This window comes from Callithrix jacchus, chromosome 2 (assembly GCF_049354715.1).
Source record: "Callithrix jacchus isolate 240 chromosome 2, calJac240_pri, whole genome shotgun sequence".
Classification (NCBI taxonomy): Eukaryota; Metazoa; Chordata; class Mammalia; order Primates; family Cebidae; genus Callithrix; species Callithrix jacchus.
The window spans coordinates 32,989,015-33,013,969 of NC_133503.1; the positions used below are offsets into that span (position 1 = coordinate 32,989,015).

Consider the following 24,955-nt stretch of genomic DNA (forward strand, 5'->3'; position numbering starts at 1 on the left):
TTCCCAGCTCTGGTCCTGCTGGGACTCTCTCTGCACCAGCCTACGTGGCTGCGTGAGGGCAGCAGTCTCACATATGATTGGCACTCCTAGGCTTCTCCCCTGGGGTTGGCTGTCCCTGCCCTCTGAGAGTACCCGGAGGGAGCTGACCTGGTCGAAGCTCCGTCATGCTGGGCCAGTCCTCTTCCAGCCAGGACTTACAGCTGATGGCGCAGGGATATGATGGGAGGCTGGCGGGTGGTCTTGGGGACCATCTTTCATTCGTGCAGCCATTGAAATACTGATTCAGCACTCAATGAGCGTCTGCTGCAGGGTCCTGAGGACACCACGGGGACAACACGCCCCTTCCAGAGACCAGACCAGAATGGAGACAGACTTCAATTAGATAATCGCAAATCAGTGTGCAATGACACACTGAGACTGTGCTGCTAATGGAAGAGTATTCATCTGTGGGGTGAGGAAGGTCTCCTTTGCTCTCTGATTTCCTTAGTTGCGCCAAACTTCTGCAACGTAGGGTCTGGGGCGCCCCCTGCTGCCCGCCAGGCCCTAGCCCCGGCGCCTCCCGCGAGGAGTCCCAAGGCCCACAGGGCCAAGGCCAACCCCGCACTTCCAGGTTGCAGAGCTCCAGCCTCCCCCTCCTCTACCCTTGCTGAGGCTCCTGCACACCAGCACCGCTCCTTGTACCCTTGCCAGCCAGGGCAGAGAAGAGTCTTCTCTATCAGGCTTCAGTGACAGGGAGGTTGTCAAAGGACGAGATGCCTCTTGGGAGAATAAAGCACTGGCTGAGGTCCGCTGGGTGCCCAGTCCTGGGTTGGATAGGGGGCCCAGGAGACCCAGGCCCTGCCAAAGAAAGGAAGGAAGTTCACAGCAGAATGGAGAGAGAGAGAGAGCACATGATCCTTCCAGAGCTGGCCTCAGTCCTCACTGCTGCCTCTGATGGTGCTCAGAGTGGCCAGAGGCGGCAGCAAAGGCGCCTTTTCTTGGAGATGAAGGCTTCAGAAGTCACAGAGGCCCCTCTGGCCAGTGCTGGAAAAATGCAGGTTGCTCATAGTGGACCCGCAACTACCCTGTCCCCACCCCCTAAAAAATTTAAAATAATGAATAAAAAAGAAGAGGGTCAGCCATGGTGTCTCATGCATGTAATCCCAGCACTCTGGGAGGCCAAGGCGGGTGGATCACCTGAGGTCAGGAGTTCCAGACCAGCCTGGCCAACATGGCAAAACCCCATTCCTACTAAAAATACAAAAAATAAGCCTGGTATGGTGGCAGCCACCTGTAATCCCAGCTACTCGGGAGCCTGAGGCAGGAAAATTGCTTGAACCCGGGAGACAGAGGTTGCAGTGAGCCAAGATTGCACCACTACTCTCCAGCCTGGGCAACAATGGTGAAACTCCATCTCTAAAAAAAGAAAAAGGGGCCGAGCACGGTGGCTCACACTTGTAATCCCAGCACTTTGGGAGTTGGAGGTGGGCAGATCATGAAGTCAAGAGTTCGAGACCAGCCTGGCCAACATGATGAAACCTCATCTCTACTAAGAATATAAACGCCAGTCAGGTGTGGTGGTACATGCCTATAATCCCAGCTACTCGGGAGGCTGAGGCAGGAGAATCGTTTGAACCCGGGAGGTGCAGGTTGCAGTGAATGGAGATTGTGCCTCTGCACTTCAGCCTGCCAGGAGCGGTGCCTCATATCTATAATCCAGTGCTTTGGGAAACTGAAGCTGGAAGATTACTTGAGCTCATGAGTTCAGGACCAGCCTGAGCAATATAGTGAGACCTCATCTCTACTAAAAGAAAAAAATTAGAGAGAGAGAGAGAGAGAGAGAGAGAGAGACAGGGTCTCACTCTTTGAGACAGGTCTCACTGCGCCACCCAGGCTAGAGTGCAGTGGTGCAATCACAGCTCACTGTAGCCTTGAACTCCTAGGCTCAAGTGATCCTCCCACGTCAGCCCTCAGCTTCCCAAAGTGCTGGGATTACAGGCATGAGCCACCACACCTACCTGAAGAAAAATTTTAAAAAGAGATAATAAAATATGGACTTCAGGGCAGCCTTTTGGGGTTCAGGGGGACTCCCTGCCAAGAGTCAAAGGGAGGGAAGAAAGGATGGGGGTTCAGTCAAGCAGGTGGTTTAAGGGCAAGCTCAGCATAGCAGAGTGTTGCTTGGCCCCCAGGACTCCAAGCCAGGCCTGAGCTCAGAAGCGTCCACACCAGCCCATTCTGAGGAAATGTGGGTAGGGATACCCTGCTTGCTGGCCAGAGAGACTTTCAGTGGGTAGGAAGGAGGCTGTCAGATTTAGCAAATAAAAATAATACACAACATGTGGTTACATTCAAATTTCAGAGAGTAGTTTTTCAGTACTTTTTCCAAATGTTGCATCCTGTATTTTCCCTGGCATTCCTAGTGGGAAGCCTCAGGTCCCTCATTCCACTGTGTCCCCGACAGGGGGGCCGAGACTGGTGCATGATTTTCCGTGTTTTACACACTGTGGCAAATCCTAAACTATCCTGACAACTCCAACATGGTCACACATACAGTGTGAGAGCAATGGAAAAGGGGCTGCCGCCAGTGACCCAGGACACAACTGGGCCTGTTTTATCTCAGCCACAGCCTCCCTTGTATCTGACATCCCAGTCCAAGGTTGAACAGAAGCTCCACAGTGTCCTTGAAGGGGCTCTGCTCCCCAGAGCTCACAAGCCCATTCATTTGCTGTCTCAGCTCAACATTCAGAGTTCAGATGGGTGGCAGCACTGTTCATGATAGCCAAGAGGTGGGAGCAGCCTAAATGTCCATTGACAGATGAATGGATAATGAAAATGTATGCACATACAATAGAATGTTATTCAGACTTAAAAGAGAAGGAAATCCTGTCCTGTGCTACAGCATGGGTGAACCTACAGGACATTATGCTAAGTGAAATAAGCCAGTCACAAAAAGACAAATACTGTGTGATTCCACTTATGTGAAGTACTTAGAGCAGTCAAAATCATAGAGCAGAAAGTAGAAAGGTGGTTGCTGGGGGCTGGTGGGGAGGAGGAAGAGAGTTGATTAGCAGGCACAGAGGCAGGATGGGAGGGTGGTTTCCCAACTCTGCTCCCCATTATTGGCATGTGGTTGACAATATTGTACTTGACACTTGAAAATTGTTGGGAGGGTGAATTTTGTTTTTATTTTTTTATTTTTGAGACAGGGTCTCACACCATCACCCAGGCTGGAGTACAGTGGCACAATCTGGGTTTACTGCAACCTCTGCCCACCTCTCCCACCCCCCACCAGGCTCAAGCATTCCTCCCATCTCAGCCTCCAGAATAGCTAGGACCACAGGCATACACTACCATGCCCAGCAATTTTTTTTTTTTTTTTTTGTATTTTGTTTAGTAGAGACAGGGTCCTGCCCTGTTGCCTAGGCTGGTCTCAAACTCCTAAGCTTGAGCAATCTACCCACCTTGGCCTCCCAAAGTGCTGGATTACAGGTGCCTGGCCTGGGAGAGTGAATTTTTTGTTTGTTTATTTTATGCTGCGGTTTAAGAAAAAAATAACACTAAATTGAAAAAGAAAAAACCCTGCTTCATGCAATACCAACACAACTATTTTGCTGCCACAACAAACATAATGTAAAGTAAAAGAAACCATTTTATTTTACTTTTGGGCTGTTTTTGTTTTTGTTAAGATAGTTTCAATCTGTCACTCAGGCTAGAGTGCAGTGGCATGATCTTGGGTCACTGTATTCTCCATCTCCTGGGTTCAAGCAATTCTCGTGCCTCAGCCCCCCCAAGTAGTCGGCATTATGGCACTCACAACCAGCTAATTTTTGTCTTTTAGTAGAGATAGCGTTTTGCCATGTTAGCCAAGCTGATCTCAAACTCTTGGCCTCAAGTGGTTCACCTGCCTTATCCTCCCAAAGTGCTAGGATTACAGGTGTGAGCCACTGTGCCTGGCCATCAAAAGAAACCATTTTAAAGCAGATTTTTTTTTTTTTAAAGAGTTCATGTTGGACCTCTGCATTTCCTAGAGCACCATGTGTGAGTCCCCTAAGTCCCCCAACTCAAACTCAAGACTCTTTTGAAATTATAATCAACTCCCTTCTCTAAAAGGCTTTTTGTATACTGCTCTAGGAAATTATGGCTGACCCCGGAGTAAGAAGTCTTCTCTCTACCACTGACCTGATGGACCTGTTTCTGTATCTGTACAATGGGAGAAGAGGTTGGGGGATATCTGTGACCTCTGAAGTCCATCTCCTGTGGGGAGGGGCCGTGGTCAGAGGGCAAGGGAAAGCTTTCCAGTGTTACCGGATGGAAGGTCTTGACTGTGAGTTGTCCAGGTTCCTGGAGCGTTGAACAAATAATTGAACAAAACACATAAACAAAGCAACAAAAGAAGTAATAAAATCGATTTATTGAAGCGGAAGTACACTCTATAGAGTGGGAGCAGGCTGGAGCAAGTGGCTCCAAAGCCCCATTGCAATGTTCTTTAGGGTTTTTATTAAGCTAAAAGAATTTGGTGGCTTGTGGATTATAGCTCACGCCTATGATCCCAGCACTTTGGGAGGCCCAGGATTGTGGATCACTTGAGGCCAGGAGTTTGAGATCAGTCTAGCCAACATGGTGAAACCCTGTCTCTACTAAAAAAAAAAAAATTAGCTGTGCATGGTGCTCTGCACCTGTGGTCCCAGCTACTCTGGAGGCTGAGATGGAAGGATTGATTGAACCCAGGAGGCAGAGTTTGCAGTGAGTGGAGATCGAGCCACTGCAGTCCAGCCTGGGTGACAGAGCAAGATTCCGTCTCAAAAATGAAAAAAGAATTTGGTGACACCCCTAGGTGCCCTTTAGAGGCCTCCAGTTGATTATACCCTATGAAGGTTGTTCAGCAGTTAATCAGAGGCTGAAGTGGAAATTCCTGTCTTGTTATCACAGGAGTGAGGATGTGGCCTGTATGCTGCCTAATCTTGCCTAGAACTGGCTGCACCTGCTGTTCTTTTGCTTATGCCTTAATCAGTTATCCTAAATCCTTATTCTCCTGTCTCATCACAGCCCTTTAACTTCAGGCCAGCTGGGTGAGGTGGGGCTGGATGAGCCTCCAGACTAGACTTGGGCAGAGAGAGATGGAAGCAGCTTTATTACTCAGCTTAGGACCTTCACACAGTCAGAACAACATTGTGGCTGCTGATTCATCTGTCACCAGGTAAGGGTGCCATTAGGAGCACAGGATTAGTCATGGGTATGGTCATGGGGTGAGATGCCAGCTTGGGCTGGGACAGTGACAGGATGAAGCATGGAGCAGGGCCTAGAGGTACTAGAAGAGAAGAGAAGGCCTCTGTCCTCAGGCTTGGAAGGGGGCCTAGGCCTCCCTGGTAGGGATGGAGGCCTTTGTCTTTGGAATAATGCTCAAGTGGGTTGCCTCGAATCTAGAGGTTTGTATTCCGTGGGTGGTCCCCCTCATTCTTCCCTCCATTCTTGAACTCCTGACCTCAGGTGATCCGCCCACCTTGGCCTCCCAAAGTGCTGGGATTACAGGCTTAAGCAACTGCACCTGACCACTTCCCTCCATTCTCTTTGAGCTTTAAGCAACATGTGGCCATTCAAGTCTGGAGAATTTGTCCATGAATGCACCACGAAGGAGGAAGCTGCCAGAAATTGAATATTGTGGGTCTTGGGGTAATGGAGAATTATTGACCTGCATTCTGGCCCTTTCTGGGCCTTAGTTTCCTCATTTGTTTTTTTTTTTTTTTTTTTTTTGAGACGGAGTTTCACTCTTGTTACCCATGCTGGAGTGCAATGGCGCCATCTCGGCTCACCGCAACCTCCGCCTCCTGGGTTCAGGCAATTCTCCTGCCTCAGCCTCCTGAGTAGCTGGGATTACAGACACGCGCCACCATGCCCAGCTAATTTTTTGCATTTTTAGTAGAGACGGGGTTTCACCAAATTGACCAGGATGGTCTCGATCTCTTGACCTCGTGATCCACCCGCCTCGGCCTCCCAAAGTGCTGGAATTACAGGCTTGAGCCACCGCGCCCGGCCCTCCTCATTTGTTAAATGAGGATGAGAGTTCCTGCTGGGCCCACCATGCATGGTGACTGAGAGACTCAAAGGGGAGATGGGTATGAAGTGGACAAAATGAGGAGCCACAAAAGGCATTAGAGGAGGGCAGGACGCAGGGGTACAGGAAAACACTCACACACTTGCTGACTGACCAGAGGCAAGGAGGCCAGGGGGATTTGTTTACCAACTCTCACTTTCCAGAATCTGAGCCGGTAAGCCCTATTTGTGTACAAGTTTTCATGGGCCTCCCTAAGTCCAAATAAGACAACTGCAGTCTGGGGTCAGGGCTGGGACTGGCCAGGTGCAGCCCCTAGATGGGGCTGGTTGCAAACAGCTGATGGTCAGAGAAGCAGCTCCAGTGACATATCTGACAGTCAGCTGCCTGGGCCAAAAACTCCCCAGCTCCCCAGCCTTGTGGGTTACTCAGGCCCCTTGTCAGCTCTGTGGTTATTCTCATAACCTGAGAGGCTGGAGGTAGTCGAATAGGTCATCCCTCCTGCACCCTCACCTCACCCCTTTTGCAAAAAAGGAGCATTCCATTGCTAGGGATTGAATGTTGTGATCAACATGAAACTCAGAAGAACAGCCAAGGGTTTGCAGAAGCCAAGGAGGAAAGGTGACTCAGCAAAATAAACTTTCACCTGTGGGTACTCTGAGCTGCTATTTTGGGATTCTGGGAGCCTGCCTGGTTCTAGTGTCTATTGCTTGGTATCAAAGCATTCTCCCTAAATGCCAGCTGGAATATTCATGCCCATTCCTTACTGAGGTAGCATCCTAGGAGGCTTGGGAGGAAGGTCTGATGGACGGGCCTGATCTCTGCCACATCCAGGTAAGAGTCACAGGTGAAGACTGGGCAACCTGGCGGAAACCCCATCTCTACAAAAAGATACAAAAAGTTAGCCAGGTGTGGTGGCAATGCATCTGTAATCCCAGCTACTTGGGAGGCTGAGATGGGAGGATTGCTTGAGTCCAGGGATTGCAGTGAGCTGTAATCACACCACTGTACCCCAGCCTGGGTGGCAGAGTGAGACCCTGTCTCAAAAAAATAAGTCTCAAGTGAGCCATTGTCAAAGGAGGAGTATCATGCCTCTGTAGAGGCATCAGGAATTAGAGGGGACTCTCAACAAGAGGGCAAATCTTAGGGACTCCTCTCCCCTCCAGGAATACTTCCTTCCAGTCAAGAAAGGGTATGGGATTGGCACTCACTTCCCCATCAATTTTAACTCCTGCATGGCCCTCACCTGAAAAGCCTCATGTGGATACTAGAACCTCTGAGTTTAGGGCGAGTATGAGAGCCCATTTCATCCAAGCACCATCCCATGGAGTTCCCTTCTCTAGGAGAGACCGTTTGAATTCCAATGACATCCTGTCATTTGAAAGGCACCCCACAGCTGTGTTAAAAAGGTCTTTCTTAAATCCAATTGTAATGTCTCTTTGACACTTGACATTTCTATTCACAGGTCCTCTTGAGTCCTGGAGTCATAGATGAAGTCCAATTCACTTTCACTGGGTAGTCTTTGCACTGTTTCATGACAGTTCAGCTACTCTGCCCACCTGATTTTTCAAGTTCAGTACTTTCCTAGGGGATTAGAACACAGGGTATTCTCCTTCCTCCACCCATTACACTTCTGCTTAATGGATGAAATGACCATACCGCTCCACTGTTTAGGCAAAGACAGTCCCAGGTCAGACTTTTTTTTTTTTTTTTTTTTCACTTTTTTATAGTAAAGAATCAACCAACAGATGTTTTTTTTTTTGTTTTGTTTTCTGTTTCTTTGAGACAGGGTCCTGCTTTGTTGCCCAGGCTGGAGTGAAGTGGCATGATTGTGGCTCACTGCAGCCTCTACCTCTCAGGCTTAAGTAATCCTCCTACCTCAGTAGCTGGGACCACAGGTGTGCACCACTACAGCTAGCTTTTTAAATTTATTTTTATTTTTTGGTAGAGATGAGGTCTTTCTATGTTGCCCAGGTTGGTCTTGAACTTCAAGTGCTCCCCTAACTTTGGCCTCCCAAAGGGCTGGGGTTACTGGTGTGAGCCACTGCACCTAGCCTACTTCCTTTTTTTTTTTTTTTTTGAGATAGAGTCTTGCTCTGTCACCCAGGCTGGAGTGTAATGGCACAATCTCAGCTCACTGTAATCTCTGCCTCCTGGGTTCAAGCTATTCTCCTGCCTCAGCCTCCCAAGTAGCTGGGACTACAGGCATGTGCCACCACACCTGGCTAATTTTTGTATTTTTAGTAGAGATGGGGTTTCACCATGTTGGCCAAGCTGGTCTTGAACTCCTGACCTCAAGTGATCTGCCCGCCTTGGCCTCCCAGAGTGCTGGGATTACAGGCGTGAGCCACCTACCCAGCTGCCTTTTTTTTTTTTTTTTTTTTTGAGATTGATCTCACTGTTTTGTCCAGGCTGGAGTACAGTGGTGCAATCATAACTCACCACAGCCTTGACCTCATGGACTCAAGCAATCCTCCTGCCTCGGCCTCCTAAAGTACCGGGAATACAGGAATGAGCCACTGCACCTGGCAAAGGTCAGAGTGTCAGAGAAGTGTCAGAGAGGAGAGAGGTGGTGTCTTGGCTCCTGCCTCCTTGCTGTCTCTACAGTGAGTCCCCATCTCCACCCCCAGGGCCCAGCCAGGCTTTTTGTGCGTAGGCAGCAGTGCCTGCTGTTTCAACAGCTTCATCTTGTGTTTAATCTTCCCCATCGTCAGTACCACACATTTTGGCACACATGCTCGACAGTCAGTTTGGCATTTTAAGGACACATGTCTGTCCAGATGGTCTCAACTTGAAATAGTCTGTCCTGATCTGATGGCCCCATGTGCAGACTATCCTGGGGGATCACTGGCTTCTACCTTGGTTTGGAAAACGTGGCCATATGTCATAAAATTGTTGGTGTTAGAATCAGTGTTAGACAGGTCAGGCCTCAGGCTCTCTGGTCTTACCCTCCACTCTCACCTCCTTCTAGGACATTCCATGCGACGCCTCTTCAAGCGTTGAGGTCTACCAGCTCCCAGATCACTGCGTGCCCTTTCCTGCCTCCACACCTTTGTCTTTGCTGCTTTCTCTGCTTGCAATATCCCCTGTTGCCCCTTCTCCACTAAACCAATATGCACCCTGAGATTCAGCCCTGGTGTCCCTTTCTATAAACCTCCTCCATAATGTATGGAAGCCTTCTCCTTTTGCCTTCCCTTCTGTCTTGGGCAGATCTCTGTGCATTTTCTTTATGCCATGCCAGCCCCCAGCAGGCAGCAGGTGTTCAGGAAGTGCCTGCTAATGGCTGACTAAAAGGCAGGCAAACAGAAAGTGAGACCAAGCACCCAAGACAGAATCTAACACTTCAGCACAATTGGTTAAGTCCCTGGTGATACCTAATCGTTTCCCTTATGTAAGGTTTTGTGTGTGAGAGAAAGAGAGAAAAGAGACAATTTGGTGAGTAGAGACCTTGCCCCTTATTTTGCCCAGCCCAGCACTGGCACAAAGAGTGGGCAAAATGGCCACCCAGTCCCAGGTCTTCAGAAGGGTCAAGGTACCACCTTTCCAAGGAGGAAGACAGATTGAGTAAATTCAAGAGGGGCTCCACTGCCACCCGACTGCCAGAGGACTCAAGGGATTGATGATTCTGAGCCTGGCCCTAAATAGAAGCTGGTGTGGAAAAAAACTCAAGAGTGTTCTCGAAATAGCTTCATGCCCTTGCCATCTGCTGCCAGGCAGTTAGGAAAGAAAGCATCATTACATGATTTCCTTCAGGAGCGGTAAGAGTTGTGTTCTCATACAATGGAGCCCCTAGTCACAAACAAGCTCCCACCTACTTTCCCTCTCTAGGACGCAGAATAGGGCTGGAGCTCTCCTGATCTGTCCATTACCCAAAGAGGGGCTCCTGGGCTCTCAGTTCTCAAAACTGAAGTCCCTAGAATGGAAGAAAGTCAACTTGCTTCTCTCCAGACTGTATCAGTCTGGGTTGGTTTCTGATTAGTAAATCAGGAGGTGGGTCTAGTGACTTCAACTCAAACCCAGGGGCTTGGAGAGAACCCTAAGAATGGTGCTGTTATTTTGTAATGTTTAGCTTCTCTCTAGTTTCTGAGATGTTACTGATCCCACATGAAACAAGACTATAAAACCACCAAATGTCACATTAAATTCCTTTTAACTCAAAAAACCAGGGAACTGGCTGGATGTGGTGGCTCACACCTGTAATCCCAGGATTCTGGGAGGCTGAGGCGGGTGGATCACTTGAGGTCAGAAGTTCAAGACCAGCCTGGCCAATATGGTGAAACCCTTTCTCTACTAAAAAAAAAATATTAAAAATTATCCAGTTGTGGTATTGCACACCTGTAGTCCCAGCTACTTGGGAGGCTGGGACACAAGAATCTCTTGAACCCAGGAGATAAAGGATGCAGCAGCCAAGATCACACCACTGCACTCCAGCCTGGGTAACAGAGAGACTCTGTCTCAAAAAATGAATAAATAAGTTCCTTTTAGCTCAAGGAACCAGGGAATAGGCCAGGCACAGTGGCTCACACCTGTAATACCAGCACTCTGGGATGCCAAGGCAAGCAGATCACCTAAGGTCAGGAGTTTAAGACCAGGCTGGCCAACAGGGCAAAACCCCATCTCTACTACAAATACAAAAATTAGCCAGGCATAGTGGTGTACGCCTATAGTCCAAGTTACTCAAGAGGCTGAGGCAGGAGGATCCCTTGAGCCTGAGAGGCAGAGGTGAGGGGAGTCGAGATCCCATCACTGTACTACAGCCTGGGCAACAGAGTGAGACTCTGTCTAAAAAAAAAACAGGGAAGTAAAATCTCTATTTTACGCCATTCCCCTCCCCCATTCGCCTGCAAGTGCTTCTTTCTCTTCCATCTGTATCTAACCTCCAATGATCTTTGCCCATGTTATCCATATAACATGCTTCATGAAAAGTTTGTTGACTAAAGGAATCTGTTACCCATTATCCTAAACCTCTTCAATACAATCAAGCAAAAAAAAAACTCTTCAGTTTCTTTTTATAACATTATCAGCTTGTTTGTAGTAGCATATTGCCATCACTGAAGTCACAATGACCTTAATATATATCTTAGACCAGATGCCAAGGCTCATGCTGTAATTCTAGCACTTTGGGAGGCTGAGGCAGGCAGACTGCTTGAGGCTAGGAGTTTGAGACTAGCCTGGGCAACACAGCGAGACCCTGTCTCAACAACAAAAAAAAATATTACCCAGATGTGGTGATGTGTGCCTGTAGTCCCAGCTACTTAGGAGGCTGAGGTAGCCAGATGCTTTTACCCCAGGAGGTTGAGGCTACAGTTAGCTATGATCACAGCTGCACCCCAGCCAGGATGACAGAGACTCTGTCCTGAAAAAAAAGAAAAAAAAAAATCTCAAATTGTTCTCCATAATGCCCCAGAGTAAAAATCCACATTCCAAGGCAAGACTTAATTTGTTTACTAAGTAGTAGCAAGAAAAGTATTAGACACCAAAGCCTTGGTGCCTAAGTTTAAATAAATTAAGAGGCTTTATAAACATAGGCCTTGACTTTTGTCAATTAACTAAACTCCCAGTTGAACCTTGCATAAGGGACTCTGCAGAAATAGAGCCTATTTTAGGACCTTTGTTTTTCAACAACAGGCTACTAAATTTTGTTCCCTTTCAAGTAGGAGGATGGTGGTCACCACGCAGAGGGCTTCATTTCCATTGTTTCCTAGGAATTTTCCCTATTCCCAATAAAGTGCCTTTCAACTCTGCTGGGAGCTACGACACATTACTTGTACACCATTGGTCATATGTGTCAGTCTAGCAGGTACAAACATCAGATAGTCTAGCTGAAATTATGTATGTAGCTAAATTCAATAAATAAACCAGACCTTATTTTATTTTATTTTAATTTTTTGAGAGAGGGTCTTACTGTCTCCTGGGCTGGAGTACAAAGGCATGATCACGGCTCATTGTGACTTTGACCTCCCTGGGCTCAGGTGATCCTCCCACCTCAGACTCCTGAGTAGCTAAGAGTACAGGTACGTGTTACCGTGCCTGGCTAATTTTTGTATTTTGTAGACATGGGATCTTGTTATGCTGCCCGGGCTAGTCTCAAACTCTTGGGCTCAAGCAAAGATCCACCTGCCTTGGCCTCCCAAACGTGCTGGGATCACAGGTGTGAGCCACCATGCCCACAACTTTTTTTTTTTTGAGATGGAGTTTTGCTCTGTCACCCAGGCTGGAGTGCAGTGGTGTTATCTGGGCTCACTGCAATCTCTGCACCCCTGGAGTTCAAGTGATTCTCCTGCCTCAGCCTCCTGAGTAGCTGGGATTATAGGCACCCACCACCACACTAATTTTTTTGTTTGTTTTGAGACAGAGTTTCACTCTTGTTGCCCAGCCTGGCATGCAATGGTGCAATCTCGGCTCATTGCAACCTCCACCCACCGGGTTTGAGTGATTCTCCTGTCTCAGTCTCCTGAGTAGCTGGGATTATAGGCTCCTATCACTACATCTGGCTAATTTTTGGTATTTTTAGTAGAGATTAGAGATGGGGTTTCACCATGTTGGCCAGGCTAGTCTCGAACACCTGACCTCAGGTGATTTGCCCACCCCAGCCTCCCAAAGTGCTGGGATTACAGGCATGAGCCACTGCGCCTGGCCTAATTTTTTTATTTTTAGTAGAGGTGGGGTTTCATCACGTTAGCCAGGCTGGTCTCGAACTCCCTACTTCAGGTGATCCACCCACCTCGGTCTCCCAAAGTGCTGGGATTACAGGCGTGAGCTAGCACACCCAGCCCCTGAGACTTTTTTAAGCATTGGTCCCTTCGGTGCATTTACTATCTCCAATTTTAGTATATATGTTGCCGAAGTAAGCACTGCATTCACTTTATCTATCTACTTATTAGTTTCTTTTGTTCTTTTCTTCTGAGACAGGGTCTTACTGTGTTGCCCTGGCTGCAGTGCAGGGGCACAATCACAGCTTACTACAGCCTTGAATTCCTGGGCTCATGCAATCCTCCCACCTCAGCCTTCTGAATAGCTAGGACTACAGGTATGTGCCACTGTACCCAGCTAAATGTTTTTGTAGAAGCAGGGTCTTGCTATGTTGCCCAGGTCTTGAACTCCTGGCCTCAAGCAATCTTCCTGCTTCGGCCTCCCAAAGTGCTAGGATTACATTGCTCCCAGCCTCTACTTGTTAGTTTCAATTCAACAAATAATTTAAGGGTCCATAAGTAAATCTTTATTCTGATGGGCCCAACTGTAATAGTTGTGATAGATTATGTTGAGAGCTAGCACAAAGCTTGTTACTGCTGTATATTGTTAGTGGGAAGGTTAAAGAGGTGGCTATAGAAAGGTTTTATATTTGGATTTAAATCTCTAACTTGATAATCCTTACCAAAATGATTACTTCTTTTTTGTTTCACTGATTGGCTAAGAATCATTTATTATTAGCAATATTGTTAGAGCAATATTTCTCCTAAATGAAAAATTTAGACTTCAACATTAGAAAAAGCTGAGAGGCCAGGCATGGTGGCTGATGCCTACAATCCCAGCACTTTGGGAGGCTAAGGCAGGAGGATACCTTCAGTCAGGAGTTCAAGACCAGCCTGAGCAACATAGTGAGACCCTGTCCCCACCAAAAAAAAAAAAAAAAGGAAAGAAGGAAGGGAGGGAAGGGGAGGGGGCAGAGTGGCTCACACCTGTAATCCCAGCACTTTGGGAGGCCAAAGTCAGGAGTTTGAGGCCAGCATGGCCAACATGGTAAAACCCTGTTTCTACTAAAAATACAAAAAATTAGCTGAGTGTGGTGGCATGTACCTGTAATCCCAACTACTCAGGAGGCTGAGACAGGAGAATCACTTGAACCTGGGAGGCAGACGTTGCAGTGAGCTGAGATTGCTCCACTGCACTCCACCTTGGGCAACAAGAGTGAAACTCTGTCTCAAAAAAAAAAAAAAAGACGGAGGGAGGAGAAAGAAAAAAGAGAGTGTGTATAAAAAGAAAAAACTGAGAAGCTTGTTTTTTCTGCCTCCCACTTTCACCCCCAGATCTACTGAATCACAATAGGAATTTTGAGAGACAGAGGGGGAGGGGAGGGGAGGGGAGGGGAGGGGAGGGGAGAGAATGTTGTATTTTAAAGCTCTCCAGGAGATTCTGTGCATACTAGAGAAACGTGATGTAGATAAAATGGTCATCTTATTTTTCACATTTCAGCTGAGTAGACATTGTATTCTACTTCAGTTTGTCCATAAATTGTTTTCAGTTTTACCAAGCAAATTAGGCCTTGTTACTTGAGTAAAGTTTCCTCAGGATCCTTGCACAAAGGGAAAGTTCTACAATCTTTGTAATTTTCAAAGTCCAAGACATTTCTAATGAACAAAATAAAAATTATGGTTGGATAATAAAAATGGAACTTGACACTAGAGTTCTTCAAGACCAGATTAGCATTTTATTTTTCCCTTCCTGACACTCAAATTCATAGGTGAAAACATAATAGAACATAATCAAAATAACATATAAACACAATTCAAAAACATTTAACCATCTATTATAGCTCTTTGTTGTAAAACACACAAAGGTAAACAGAAACATCTTTATATAAATTATGCTTAATAATCTGTATACACTGTAAAACAACTGAACATTCACACCAAGATCCTAGTGCAAGCAGCAGTGGACAAAAGTGCAAACAAGGTTAGTGATTAACAACTTACCCTCGATTTACCACTTCAGCATACTTTACATTCAGCCAAATACTAAAGGCCTCACCATGGAAAAATACTTTGTCACTTTTAAAGTAACCTGACTACATTCACCCTGAGTGTTCTTGCCTCAGTATGGCAACTGATTGTGAGTTCAGGTTGGGAGCAACACCAGGGAATACAGAAACCCATGTTAATTGGCCATTCTGACATGAATCTATACTCAAAAATGAAAACAATCCCAAAGAAAACCTGTATTGTCAAAAACAGAACTATTCCTGCCTTTCACCCCCAAATATTTTAAACTAAATCTAAGCCACTATTTAAACTGCATGCTGGCCAGGTGCAGTGGTTCACACCTGTAATACTAGCACTCACTTTGGGATGCCAAGGCAGGCAGATCACATGAGGTCAGAAGTTCGACAAGCCTGGACAACACAGTGAAACCCTGTCTCTACTCAAAACACAAAAATTAGCCAGCTGTGGTGGTGGGCACCTGTAATCCCAGCTACTTAGGATGCTGAGGCAGGAGAGTCACTTGAACCTGGGAGGTGGAGGTGATAGTGAGTGGAGATCACACCACTGTACTCCAGCCTGGATGACAGAACAAGACTCCATCTCAAAAAAAAAAAAAGTATACTGAAGAAGAATCCATCTACTTCGTAGTGCTGCAGTTTTTCCAAAAATACTTCTGTGTAAATTCAGTTTTCTACTTCTGCCCTAAAATCTATTTGGGGCAGGGAACACACCAGAAACAAAGTTGGCTTTGGATAAATTCACTTACTTTCTTTTGATTACTTTGGATTCTGTTTAATAGTATGCTGAAAGCCCTGAACAACAATTAGTGGCATTAAATATATTAGCTACTTAATGCTTTACATTTTAAGGACAAAAATTAATTGGTTCAGAGCTGCATCTTTAATAGACTCTGTAGCTTCCCTTAACACTGGAGGATCTTTAAAATCCAGGTGTTGGGAGGGGATTTCTGAGGGGGAATGGTTACAGGGTTTAGAAGTAGAAACACGGTTTTAACAAAATCCCAGTCACTTTACACAGAGGCAGAGTCATATATTCAAAGAGGTGGTTCTTCTTTTATTTGGTTAAAAAGCACTAACTTAAATTTCAAAAGAAGGATAATAATAGAAATGACCAGAAGCATAAACATGTAGTTTTAGGCCAGCACAGTGGCTCACGAGTATAACCCCAGCACTCTGGGAGGTTGAGGTGGGCAGATCAATTGAGGTCAGGTATTCAAGACCAGCCTGCCCAAATGGTGAAACCCCATCTCTACTAAAAATTTAAAAATTAGGTGGGTATGGTGGGGTGCACCTGTAATCCCAGCTACTCGGGGTGGTGAGGCATGAGAATTGCTTGAACCTGGGAGTTAGAAGTTGCAGTGAGCAAAGAATCATGCCACTGCACTCTAGCCTGGGCAAGAGAGCAAGACTTCGTCTCAAAAAAAAAAAAAGAAAAGAAAACCAAACATGCCATTTTGATAATTTAGTCCTTAATTGAAGTACACTGTTTTTCTAAACTCTTACATTTATAGCAGAGCCTCTGGCTTTTAATATAGACTACATTTTATGACCTATTAATTTTGCATTAAGGAATTTGTTAGCTAATTTCTATTTTTTCTTTGTTTCTTGAAGATTTTTTGATGCTTCACCAACTTTTTACATGTTTAAAACTATTGAAATAATATGCTCCAAATTAAATGAACAGAAGGAATTTTGAGAGATTTCCCTTTATGTAGCTATTCTCAGTACACTCTGGTCAAACTTTACTTGGCAATAAATCCTTGCAAACTTCAATCATATAAGTGACTAACAAGACCAAAATACCACATTGAGTCACATACCAAATACAGTTTCAGAAAATATAAGCCTTTTCCCTGAAACTCTCTAATCATGTTAACTAGAACTATACTGTTTCTAATGATGGAACCTGTGAAGATGCTTGGTTTTGAATGTAGCTAATAAAATCATTTTCTAGAAGGCAAGAAACACTATTATCACAGTTATCCCTTATTTTAATGATTTACAAGTAGTTTATATACTTGGAAAGCACTATAAAGTAGTATGAGCCGGTTGAAAACTAAGAAAAAAAAACAATGTTCTGCTTTTATGCTATAAACCACAAAAAAATTGTATATGGATGCAGGCACACCAAACTAAAATTTAGGTCTACACAGGCAGTATCTGCATTCACACATCTTTGGCACTCATACAAAGATACTGGTTTAACCAAGCCAACAGTGAGTATTTTTTTTCACATACTTTAGGAAATGTCTATTCCCCAATTTTAAAAAATGCTATAATGTCCATTCCAAAAATTCACTGAGATAAACTGAAGTGTGTCAATTTAACCACCTATGATCCAAAACTGTAATTAACAGCAGTCAGTGAAACAGGTGTGGGTAAGAATCTCTTTAAAAGTGTAAAAGTGGGTTGAGACCTTATATTTTTACATTTCAGACTTTAGATTTAAAAAAAATCTTTTGGAGAGTGCCTGAATCCAGTCTGAACTTGTATACCACTGTGTTAACAACCACACCCTAACATTTTACGGTGTGGGACACAAAATTAGCATATGTCCCTAGTACTAGTATGTACCTGGAAAATACTCCCCAGTTGCACATATCCACATAGGCACATACAGAGTTGTCTTCCTTCTGTGCTTCTACTGTTTCTTGCCATCTTCTTAATTTGGCTCTTTTGAAAAAGAGCAGTACCCAGTGCATATACTACAGAGAGGTTCTCAGAGCTAGACGTTAAGTCCACTGGCTCAGGAACTCTGCCTCTTGGAGCTGGAAGGAAAGCTGGTTGCTGCTAAACATAGCTTCCTTTCTAGAGGCTGGAGCCATAAAAATCTTCCATCTTTGGGAAAATATCCAGAGTTTAGCTGTGGTCTACAAAGTGACTATTTGTTTCTTTGATCTTAGTGTTACAATTAGAATGAGGGTTCTGGACTGAGAGAGATAATATACCAGGAAGCATTTTTCCTGGCTAGAGAAACCAGGACATTGTTTCCTTCATACCAATTTACAACACAAATAATTAACTTCTTCGGTATCACAATGGATACTCTAGAAAATACTTGAAGAAAGGCATGTCCCTGAAGGTACTGAAGACAGATAATAGGAACAAGAGGCAGTTACTTTTCATAAGGCTTAGTTCTATTTAGTCAGCACTGAAGGAGTAAGCACTTGAAACCTACCTGGAAGAAGAAATAAATGGGCTGCAATGTCACTACTTTTCCCTTAGTGTTACTGACGTTTCTAGGAAGGGAGGGAGCTCTTTCATTTTCATTTAGAAAGAAGATGAAAGTGAATCAGAAAAGTCAGAGTACTGAAATCAAACGTCATCTTAAGAAGAGACCCTGTCAGTTTAGCTAACTAGTAATTCCTTCCAGTCATATTCCTCAATCCTTATCTGCTTGATAGGTTATATTATCGATGACAAAAAGGACTGTAACTGTAACGTGGACAACGGCTACAGAAAACACTAATTTTTGATATTAAAATTATTCATGATGGAATTGGTTCAATACATTATAAAACTTGGCTTATAATCAGAAGAGAAATCTTAAACTTGAGAGTCTTTAAAAAATACATTTTTGGCAGTTACCTTTCATCTTATCTTACTAATGATGGAATCTCAAACATAAAAAAAATTCAATTTCTTAGGAAACTATAATGCTTTTGAAGAACTAAATTTTTCTTAGTAAGCCTGGCAATGAGGTTTGCAGGCCCTATCACATGACAAGCATAATATCTAAAAACAAAAGTCAGGCCAGGCAATGGTAGCTCACACCTGTAATCCCAGCACTTTGGGAGGCCACGGCGGGCAGATCACTTGAGGTCAGGTGTTTGACACCGCCTGGTCAACATGGTGAAACACTGTCTCTAAAACAAAACAAAACAAAAAAAGCCAAACAAAAAGTCTTTGTTCTATAAAGTAAGAACTACCTGAGAGCAAATAAGAAAAAAGAAAATTAGAAACCAGCACTTGTTTTCTTCTATCAGAAAATAAAATATGCCAAAGAATAGAAAAGAGCTATAGGATAGGAACAAAATCTCCGCATATCTCAGACTGATGCAGAACAAGCTGTTTTAGTCCTCAGATATGCAGGTCTCTGCAGTGAAACTGCACACAAGAGCCTACTTGTTGCTTGCCCCAGGGAGTACCGTTAAATGTAAAGAGACCGGGAGTACATCTAAATGTGGAGAGACTGGGGCCTGTCATTACTTTTGGGGAAGAGGCACAGATTACCCAACTGGGCACCAATAAGACTGGAGCACTTCAGAATCAGACAACTGGGATGGAACTATAGGGCCTACCAAACTGATAATCAACCTTGTGTACCATAAATGTGCTTTTCTTCAGAAGGCCAATCCCACAGGGACTAGGACACAGACCCCATCAGCAATGGTAGTGGCCACATCGCTAATAAAAATACACATGATTCAGTGATACGTGGTATCAGGTGCAACTGACCACAACCGTCTCATGGTAAATATAAAAGCCTTGAGAGGCTTAAATGCTATCTAAATATTCTGAAGGAATCTCCTTTCCCAACAATCACCTCATATGTCTAATATTAAATACTAAAATTTTCAGAGTATACTAACTAGATAAGACACATTTAAATGAAACATTTGCCCAACAAGGATGCCAAACATTGAGTTTGTTTTATTGCATGACGTTTGCATAAGAAAAAATGTTACTGAAAACTGTAAGGCATCATGCAATCATTGAATAAGCTAATTATTAACTGTACACTTAAGTGGACATATAATCTAAAATTTAAAAACTAGTTCCAAAAAAGTACATAAAAAATTTAACATGGTGAGCTTTTAAATATGGTTTATATTTATAATTTCATGTTGTTAAAAAGTGTTTCAAATGTACTGCTGGAAAGTTGCTCTTTATAAATGGCGCTGGGGTGATGTCAGATTATAAACTGTAAAAACCAATTACTTTTACAGAATTAGAAAGCTAACATTGTGATATTCAAACTTACTTGAATCAGTTTTCAATTCTCACTCCAATTAAGTTGATATAATACTAATAATCTAAAAAACATGTTTTATAACCAGCAAAAGTCTATTAAATTCAAGTTATGCATGTTGAGCAATCAAATCTCTAAGTAAGCCTGAACGTTGAGACCTGGACCACGGTGGGTCTGTGTTAATCAATGTACTGTGCCATCCAGCGGAAGCCTTCTCCGTAACCTTGTCTTTTGAGCACACTACACATGAAAACTTCTAAGGGTCGGGCATTCAGTTCTTTCAGAGATACACTCCCCTAGAATAGAAGAGAGACATTTTGTTGGAGTTTTATGAAATTAATAAAGCCCCACATCCCAGCAGAAGTATAGGTTCCATTTTAGAACAAAAAAGTGACTGTGATAAATCCATGTCTGTGTTAAAGTCATGGCTGCTTGGCATCCAGGTCCCCTAAACATCACAAGAAGCCTCCTTCCTCATGCTATCTTAGGACAGGATGGCCACTCAGTGGGAAAGAGGTGAGCTTGTGAGATACCCAAGGATGAAAATAATCTGACTTAGAAAAAACCCAACTGACTTCACTAATATTAAACACAAACATTCCCTGAGAAGGTTTGTGACCAAACAAGGCATTTCCTAAAATTAATGTGGAGCAAATTTATAAAAAAGACAAAAAACAGACCAGAGTCTACTTTGTCTAACATGAGAGCCTCCTGCTATATGCTGCAGTATTTCTCCACCCTGAAATAGTATATGTAAACCAAGAAAATTTTGTGAACCTCTGGGGTTCTTCCATTGTTTATCTGGAATTTTTCTTTCCTTTTTTTTTAAGACGGGGTTTCACCATGTTGGTCAGGCTGGTCTTGAACTCCCGACCACAGGTGATCTGCCCGCCTTGGCCTCCAACGTGCTTGGATTACAGGCATAAGCCACCATGCCTGGCCAATCTGGAATTTTTCAATGCTGATGTTTCCCCCAAAATAAATCCTAAGAAAAGTGAATACCAAAACAATGCATCTTAAAGCTTACTATAAAGTGTATGTTCAGAAAACCCTAAAATATTCCCATGACCAGGTTTATGTCTTATTTATCTCTGGTGAACTCGGGGGCCTAAACACACTACTGCCATGCTTAAACACTCAAATACATTGTTTGGTGGCTAATTCTCAAAGTGCATGATAAATAACTTTGAAAGCTTTAATTTAGTTTCCCATAAGCACAAGCTTTAGGCATAACTGATCCTTGACATTTTTATTGTCAACAAGAAAAGGTTTCATTCCATGGTAGAAAAAAATGAAGACACTAAGAAGACCCACAAGTATAAATGACAGTTTTCTTTAAGAAAAAAGAATGATAATGGGCTTATATAGTTGGACAATAGTAATTTAAGAAGACATTTGTATCATAGAATTAAACATTCACACCCATCATAATTTTTTTTTTTTTTTTTTACCTTTCCTGTTGTCTGACCATATAAACCAAACATCTCTCGTAACCTCTCTTCACTGATGGCTTCAGGTCTGTCGATCTTATTCCCAAGAATCAGTATAGGCACATTAGCAATGGTTTCATCTGTCATTAGTGACTGTAAAAAAACAAGAGTTGATATGAAACCATCCAAAGAGCTTATTTTGATATGATAAAACAGTGAAGGACTATTTTCTATGATATCATGTCATACCAGTTTTCTTTGGCAAACTTTCCCCACATTTTAAAGTGACCTCAATGAAACCATAAGCTCAATTCTTCTGTCTTCCTAGGCCTCTTCCTGTAAATGTGTACTCTGTTCACCTTGTAAAGCAGTGACATAGAGTGTATAGAGCCAACACCTTAGAGGTGGACAGATCTGGTTTCACTTCTGGTTCTACTGCTGCTTTTTTTTTTTTTGAGATGGAGTCATGCCCTGTTGCCCAGGCTGGAGTACAATGGTGTAACCTCAGCTCCCTGCAACCTCCACCTCCTGGGTTCAAGCGATTCTCCTGCCCCAGCCTCCTGAGTAGCTGGGATTACAGACATGCACCACCACATCCAGCTAATTTTTGTATTTTTAGCAGAGACGGGGTTTCACCATGTTGGCCAGACTGGTCTCAAACCTCTGACCTCACAGTCCGCCCCCCTCAGCCTCCCAAAGTGCCAGAATTACAGGCATGAGCCACCAGGCCCAGCCTCTACTGCTTCTGAGATGTGACTTTGGGCAAGTTAGCCTGACTGAAGCTCTAGAGAGAATTAGGAACAGTAGTATCTACCCTATGAAATTGAGAATTTAATGAAATAACATACACAGTCTCTGGAGCAAAGTAGGAATTCAGGCATTCTTTATCCTTATTTTATAACCATAGAACCTACCTGGACTTTTCCACATGTACAAGTATTTGTTTGCCTGCTCTGGGCAGAGGCATGGTAGGATCAACCTTCAATCAGATCATGGACCTGCTTACTCTGTGGCCCCAGATCTAGTGTTGACCTTGTCTGTGGCTGTTGGGCCCCTTTACAAAGTATGTGACCTGGGATACTGGAAAGGAGTTAGCTACATATGCCTCTGCTCACTCCTGGGAGTAGTGTCAAAGATGGCATGTCCTATCATTTCAGGTTGTGGCTTATGAAATAGCATCCAAGCATGACCAGGGACTCAAGATCAACCCACTCCAGGAAGATAGCAGACATGAAATATACTAAAAAGGTATATTCTGTACAGGGTGAGCTTCTTAAGTCTTCATAAAGGATGTCTGTGTTGGTACTTCCTCAATAGCTACAGTTACTCAAAGTTACTCCCTCTGCATTTTTTTTTTTTTTTTGAGATGGAGTCTCACTCTGTCACCAGGATGGAGTGCAATGGCATGATCTCAGCTCACTGCAACCTCCACCTTCCTGGTTCAAGTGAGTCTCCTGCCTCAGCCTCCAGAGTCGCTGACACTACAGGCACGCACCACCATGCCCAGCTAATTTTTATATTTTAGTAGAGATGGGGTTTCACCATGTTGGTCAGGATGGTCTCGATCTCTTGATCTAGTGATCCACCCACCACGGCCTCCCCAAGGGCTGGGATTACAGGCATGAGCCATCAAGCCCGGCCCTTCTGCACTCTGAGTAATCACCATTTAAAGCAATCATTTAGCTCAACAAATTGCTAAGAGTTTCATCAAAGACTCCAGAAAAGCAGCACTCTAATAACCATTATCTCCAACCTACTTCTTCAGACTTCTTCAGACTTACTACAGTGATTTGACTATATTTAGTTTCAATTATTTAACTTACATCAAGTTCTTCTTTTGATTCTAACAGCCTTTCATGGTCTGCACAATCCACCAGAAAGACAATGCCATTGATAGCAGGAAGGTAGTTTTTCCACACTCTTCGAGCTAATAAAAACAATCAGGAGTTAGAGTTTATTTGCTGGTCAAACCCAGCTGATGGTTTAAGCAAAGAGTCCAACAAGATATCAAGGGCAGTAATCCCTTAGCTGCTGCTACTTCACAATATATTCATGTCAATCTTTTACCCAATGGTGCCAATTTCTTCTGAGAACACCAAAGAGGAAATTTCAGGCTTTCCTTGATTGTGGGCAAGTCAAATACTTTAGTCTCTTCCCAATTATTGTATGTAAGAAGTAGAATATTTAAAAGAATAAAAATTAAAAAAGTAGAATATTTGCCACTAGTGCATAATGATACATGTTAAATTCATTGGAGGACTGCTACAATATAAATCTAAAATATAAGCCGTAAAAAACCTACATGTATATGTAATTACATATAAATAAAGTGTGTATTTATATTACACATATATGCAGTATTCATTTTTTGACATTTCTGGTTATCAGATTTTTTTTTTTTTTTTTTGCCACGGTAACTTTGGAATGAGTGACAAAAGGAAATTAATACTAGGTGTAAGCGTGTTAAATTAGAATAATAAGGCCAGGTGTTGTGGCTCACGCCTGTAATCCCAACACTTTGGAAGGCCAAGGCGGGTGGATTGCTTGAGCTCAGGAGTTCAGACCAGCCTGCACAACATGGTGAAACCTCATCTCTATAAAAAATACAAAAAATTAGCCAAGGCCAGGCGAAGTGGCTCATGCCTGTAATCCCAGCACTTTAGGATGCTGAGATGGGTGGATCACTGGAGGTCAGGCGTTTGAGACCAGCCTGGCCAACATGGCGAAACCCTGTCTCTATTAAAAACACAAAAATTAGCCGGGAATGGTGGCATGTGCCAGTGATCCCAGCTACTTAGGAGTTTGAGGCAAGAGATTTGCTTGAACCTGGGAGGCAGAGGTTACTGTGAGCTGTGATCGCACCACTGCACTCCGGCCTGGGTGACACAGCGAGACTCCATCTCAAAAAAAAAAAAAAAATTAGCCAAGTGTGGTGGCATGTACCTACCCAGCTACTTGGGAGGCTGAGGTGGGAGGATGGAGCACAGGAAGCAGAGTTTGCAGTGAGCTAAGATCACACCACTGCACTTCCAGTCTGGGCGACAGAGCCAGACTCTGTCTCAAAATAAGTTAATAAATAAAAATTTTTTTAAAAAAGCAAACTGTTGGCCAGGCACGGTGGCTTATGCCTATAATCCCAGCATTTTGGGAGGCCGAGGCGGGTGGATCACGTGGTCAAGAGATAGAGACCATCCTGGTCAACAAGGTGAAACCCCGTCTCTACTAAAAATATAAAAAATTAGCTGGGCATGGTGGTGCACGCCTGTAGTCCCAGCTACTCGGGAGGCTGAGGCAGGTGAATTGCTTGAACCCAGAAGGCGGAGGTTGTGGTGAGCCGAGATCCTGCCATTGCACTCCAGTCTGGGTAACAACAGCGAAACTCTGTCTCAAAAAATAAATAAATAAAAATAAAAATAAAAAAGCAAACTGTTTTACTCATAACAGAAAAGATCAAATGTTGATAATTAAAGTCTATGAAATCATAAGAGCAATTTTTTCCCATAACTTTCTTCACTGACTTTAGTTTTATGACATACCTCTTTCGCTCTTTTTTTTTTTTTTTTTTTTAAGAGACAGGGTCTCACTCTGTTATCCAGGCTAGTTCACTGCAGCCTCAATCTCTTGAGCTCAAGCCATCTTCCTATCTCAGCCTCCTGAGTAGCTGGGACTATCAGTGTCTATCATCATGCCCCATTAATTTTTTTAAATTCTGTGTAGAGACAGGCTCTTGCTATGTTGCACAGCTGGTCTGGAACTCCTGGCTTCAAGTGATCCTCCCACCTCAGCCTCTCAAAGCACTGGAATTA

General features: G+C 43.9%; 1 protein-coding gene across 2 annotated transcripts in view; it reads right to left on the bottom strand.

Moving 5' to 3' along the window:
- Positions 1-14,433: 14,433 nt before the first annotated feature.
- Positions 14,434-24,955, bottom strand: part of SAR1B (secretion associated Ras related GTPase 1B) — a 31,589-nt gene continuing 21,067 nt past the window's right edge. For both annotated transcript variants that reach the window (XM_017967658.5, XM_002744161.6), the window contains 3 exons: positions 22,973-23,076; positions 21,171-21,302; positions 14,434-20,015 (listed from right to left, as the gene is read on the bottom strand). In XM_017967658.5, coding sequence (XP_017823147.1) covers positions 19,899-20,015; positions 21,171-21,302; positions 22,973-23,076 — 353 coding nt within the window. In that variant the 3' untranslated portion in view covers positions 14,434-19,898. The remainder of the gene's footprint in view (positions 20,016-21,170; positions 21,303-22,972; positions 23,077-24,955) is intronic.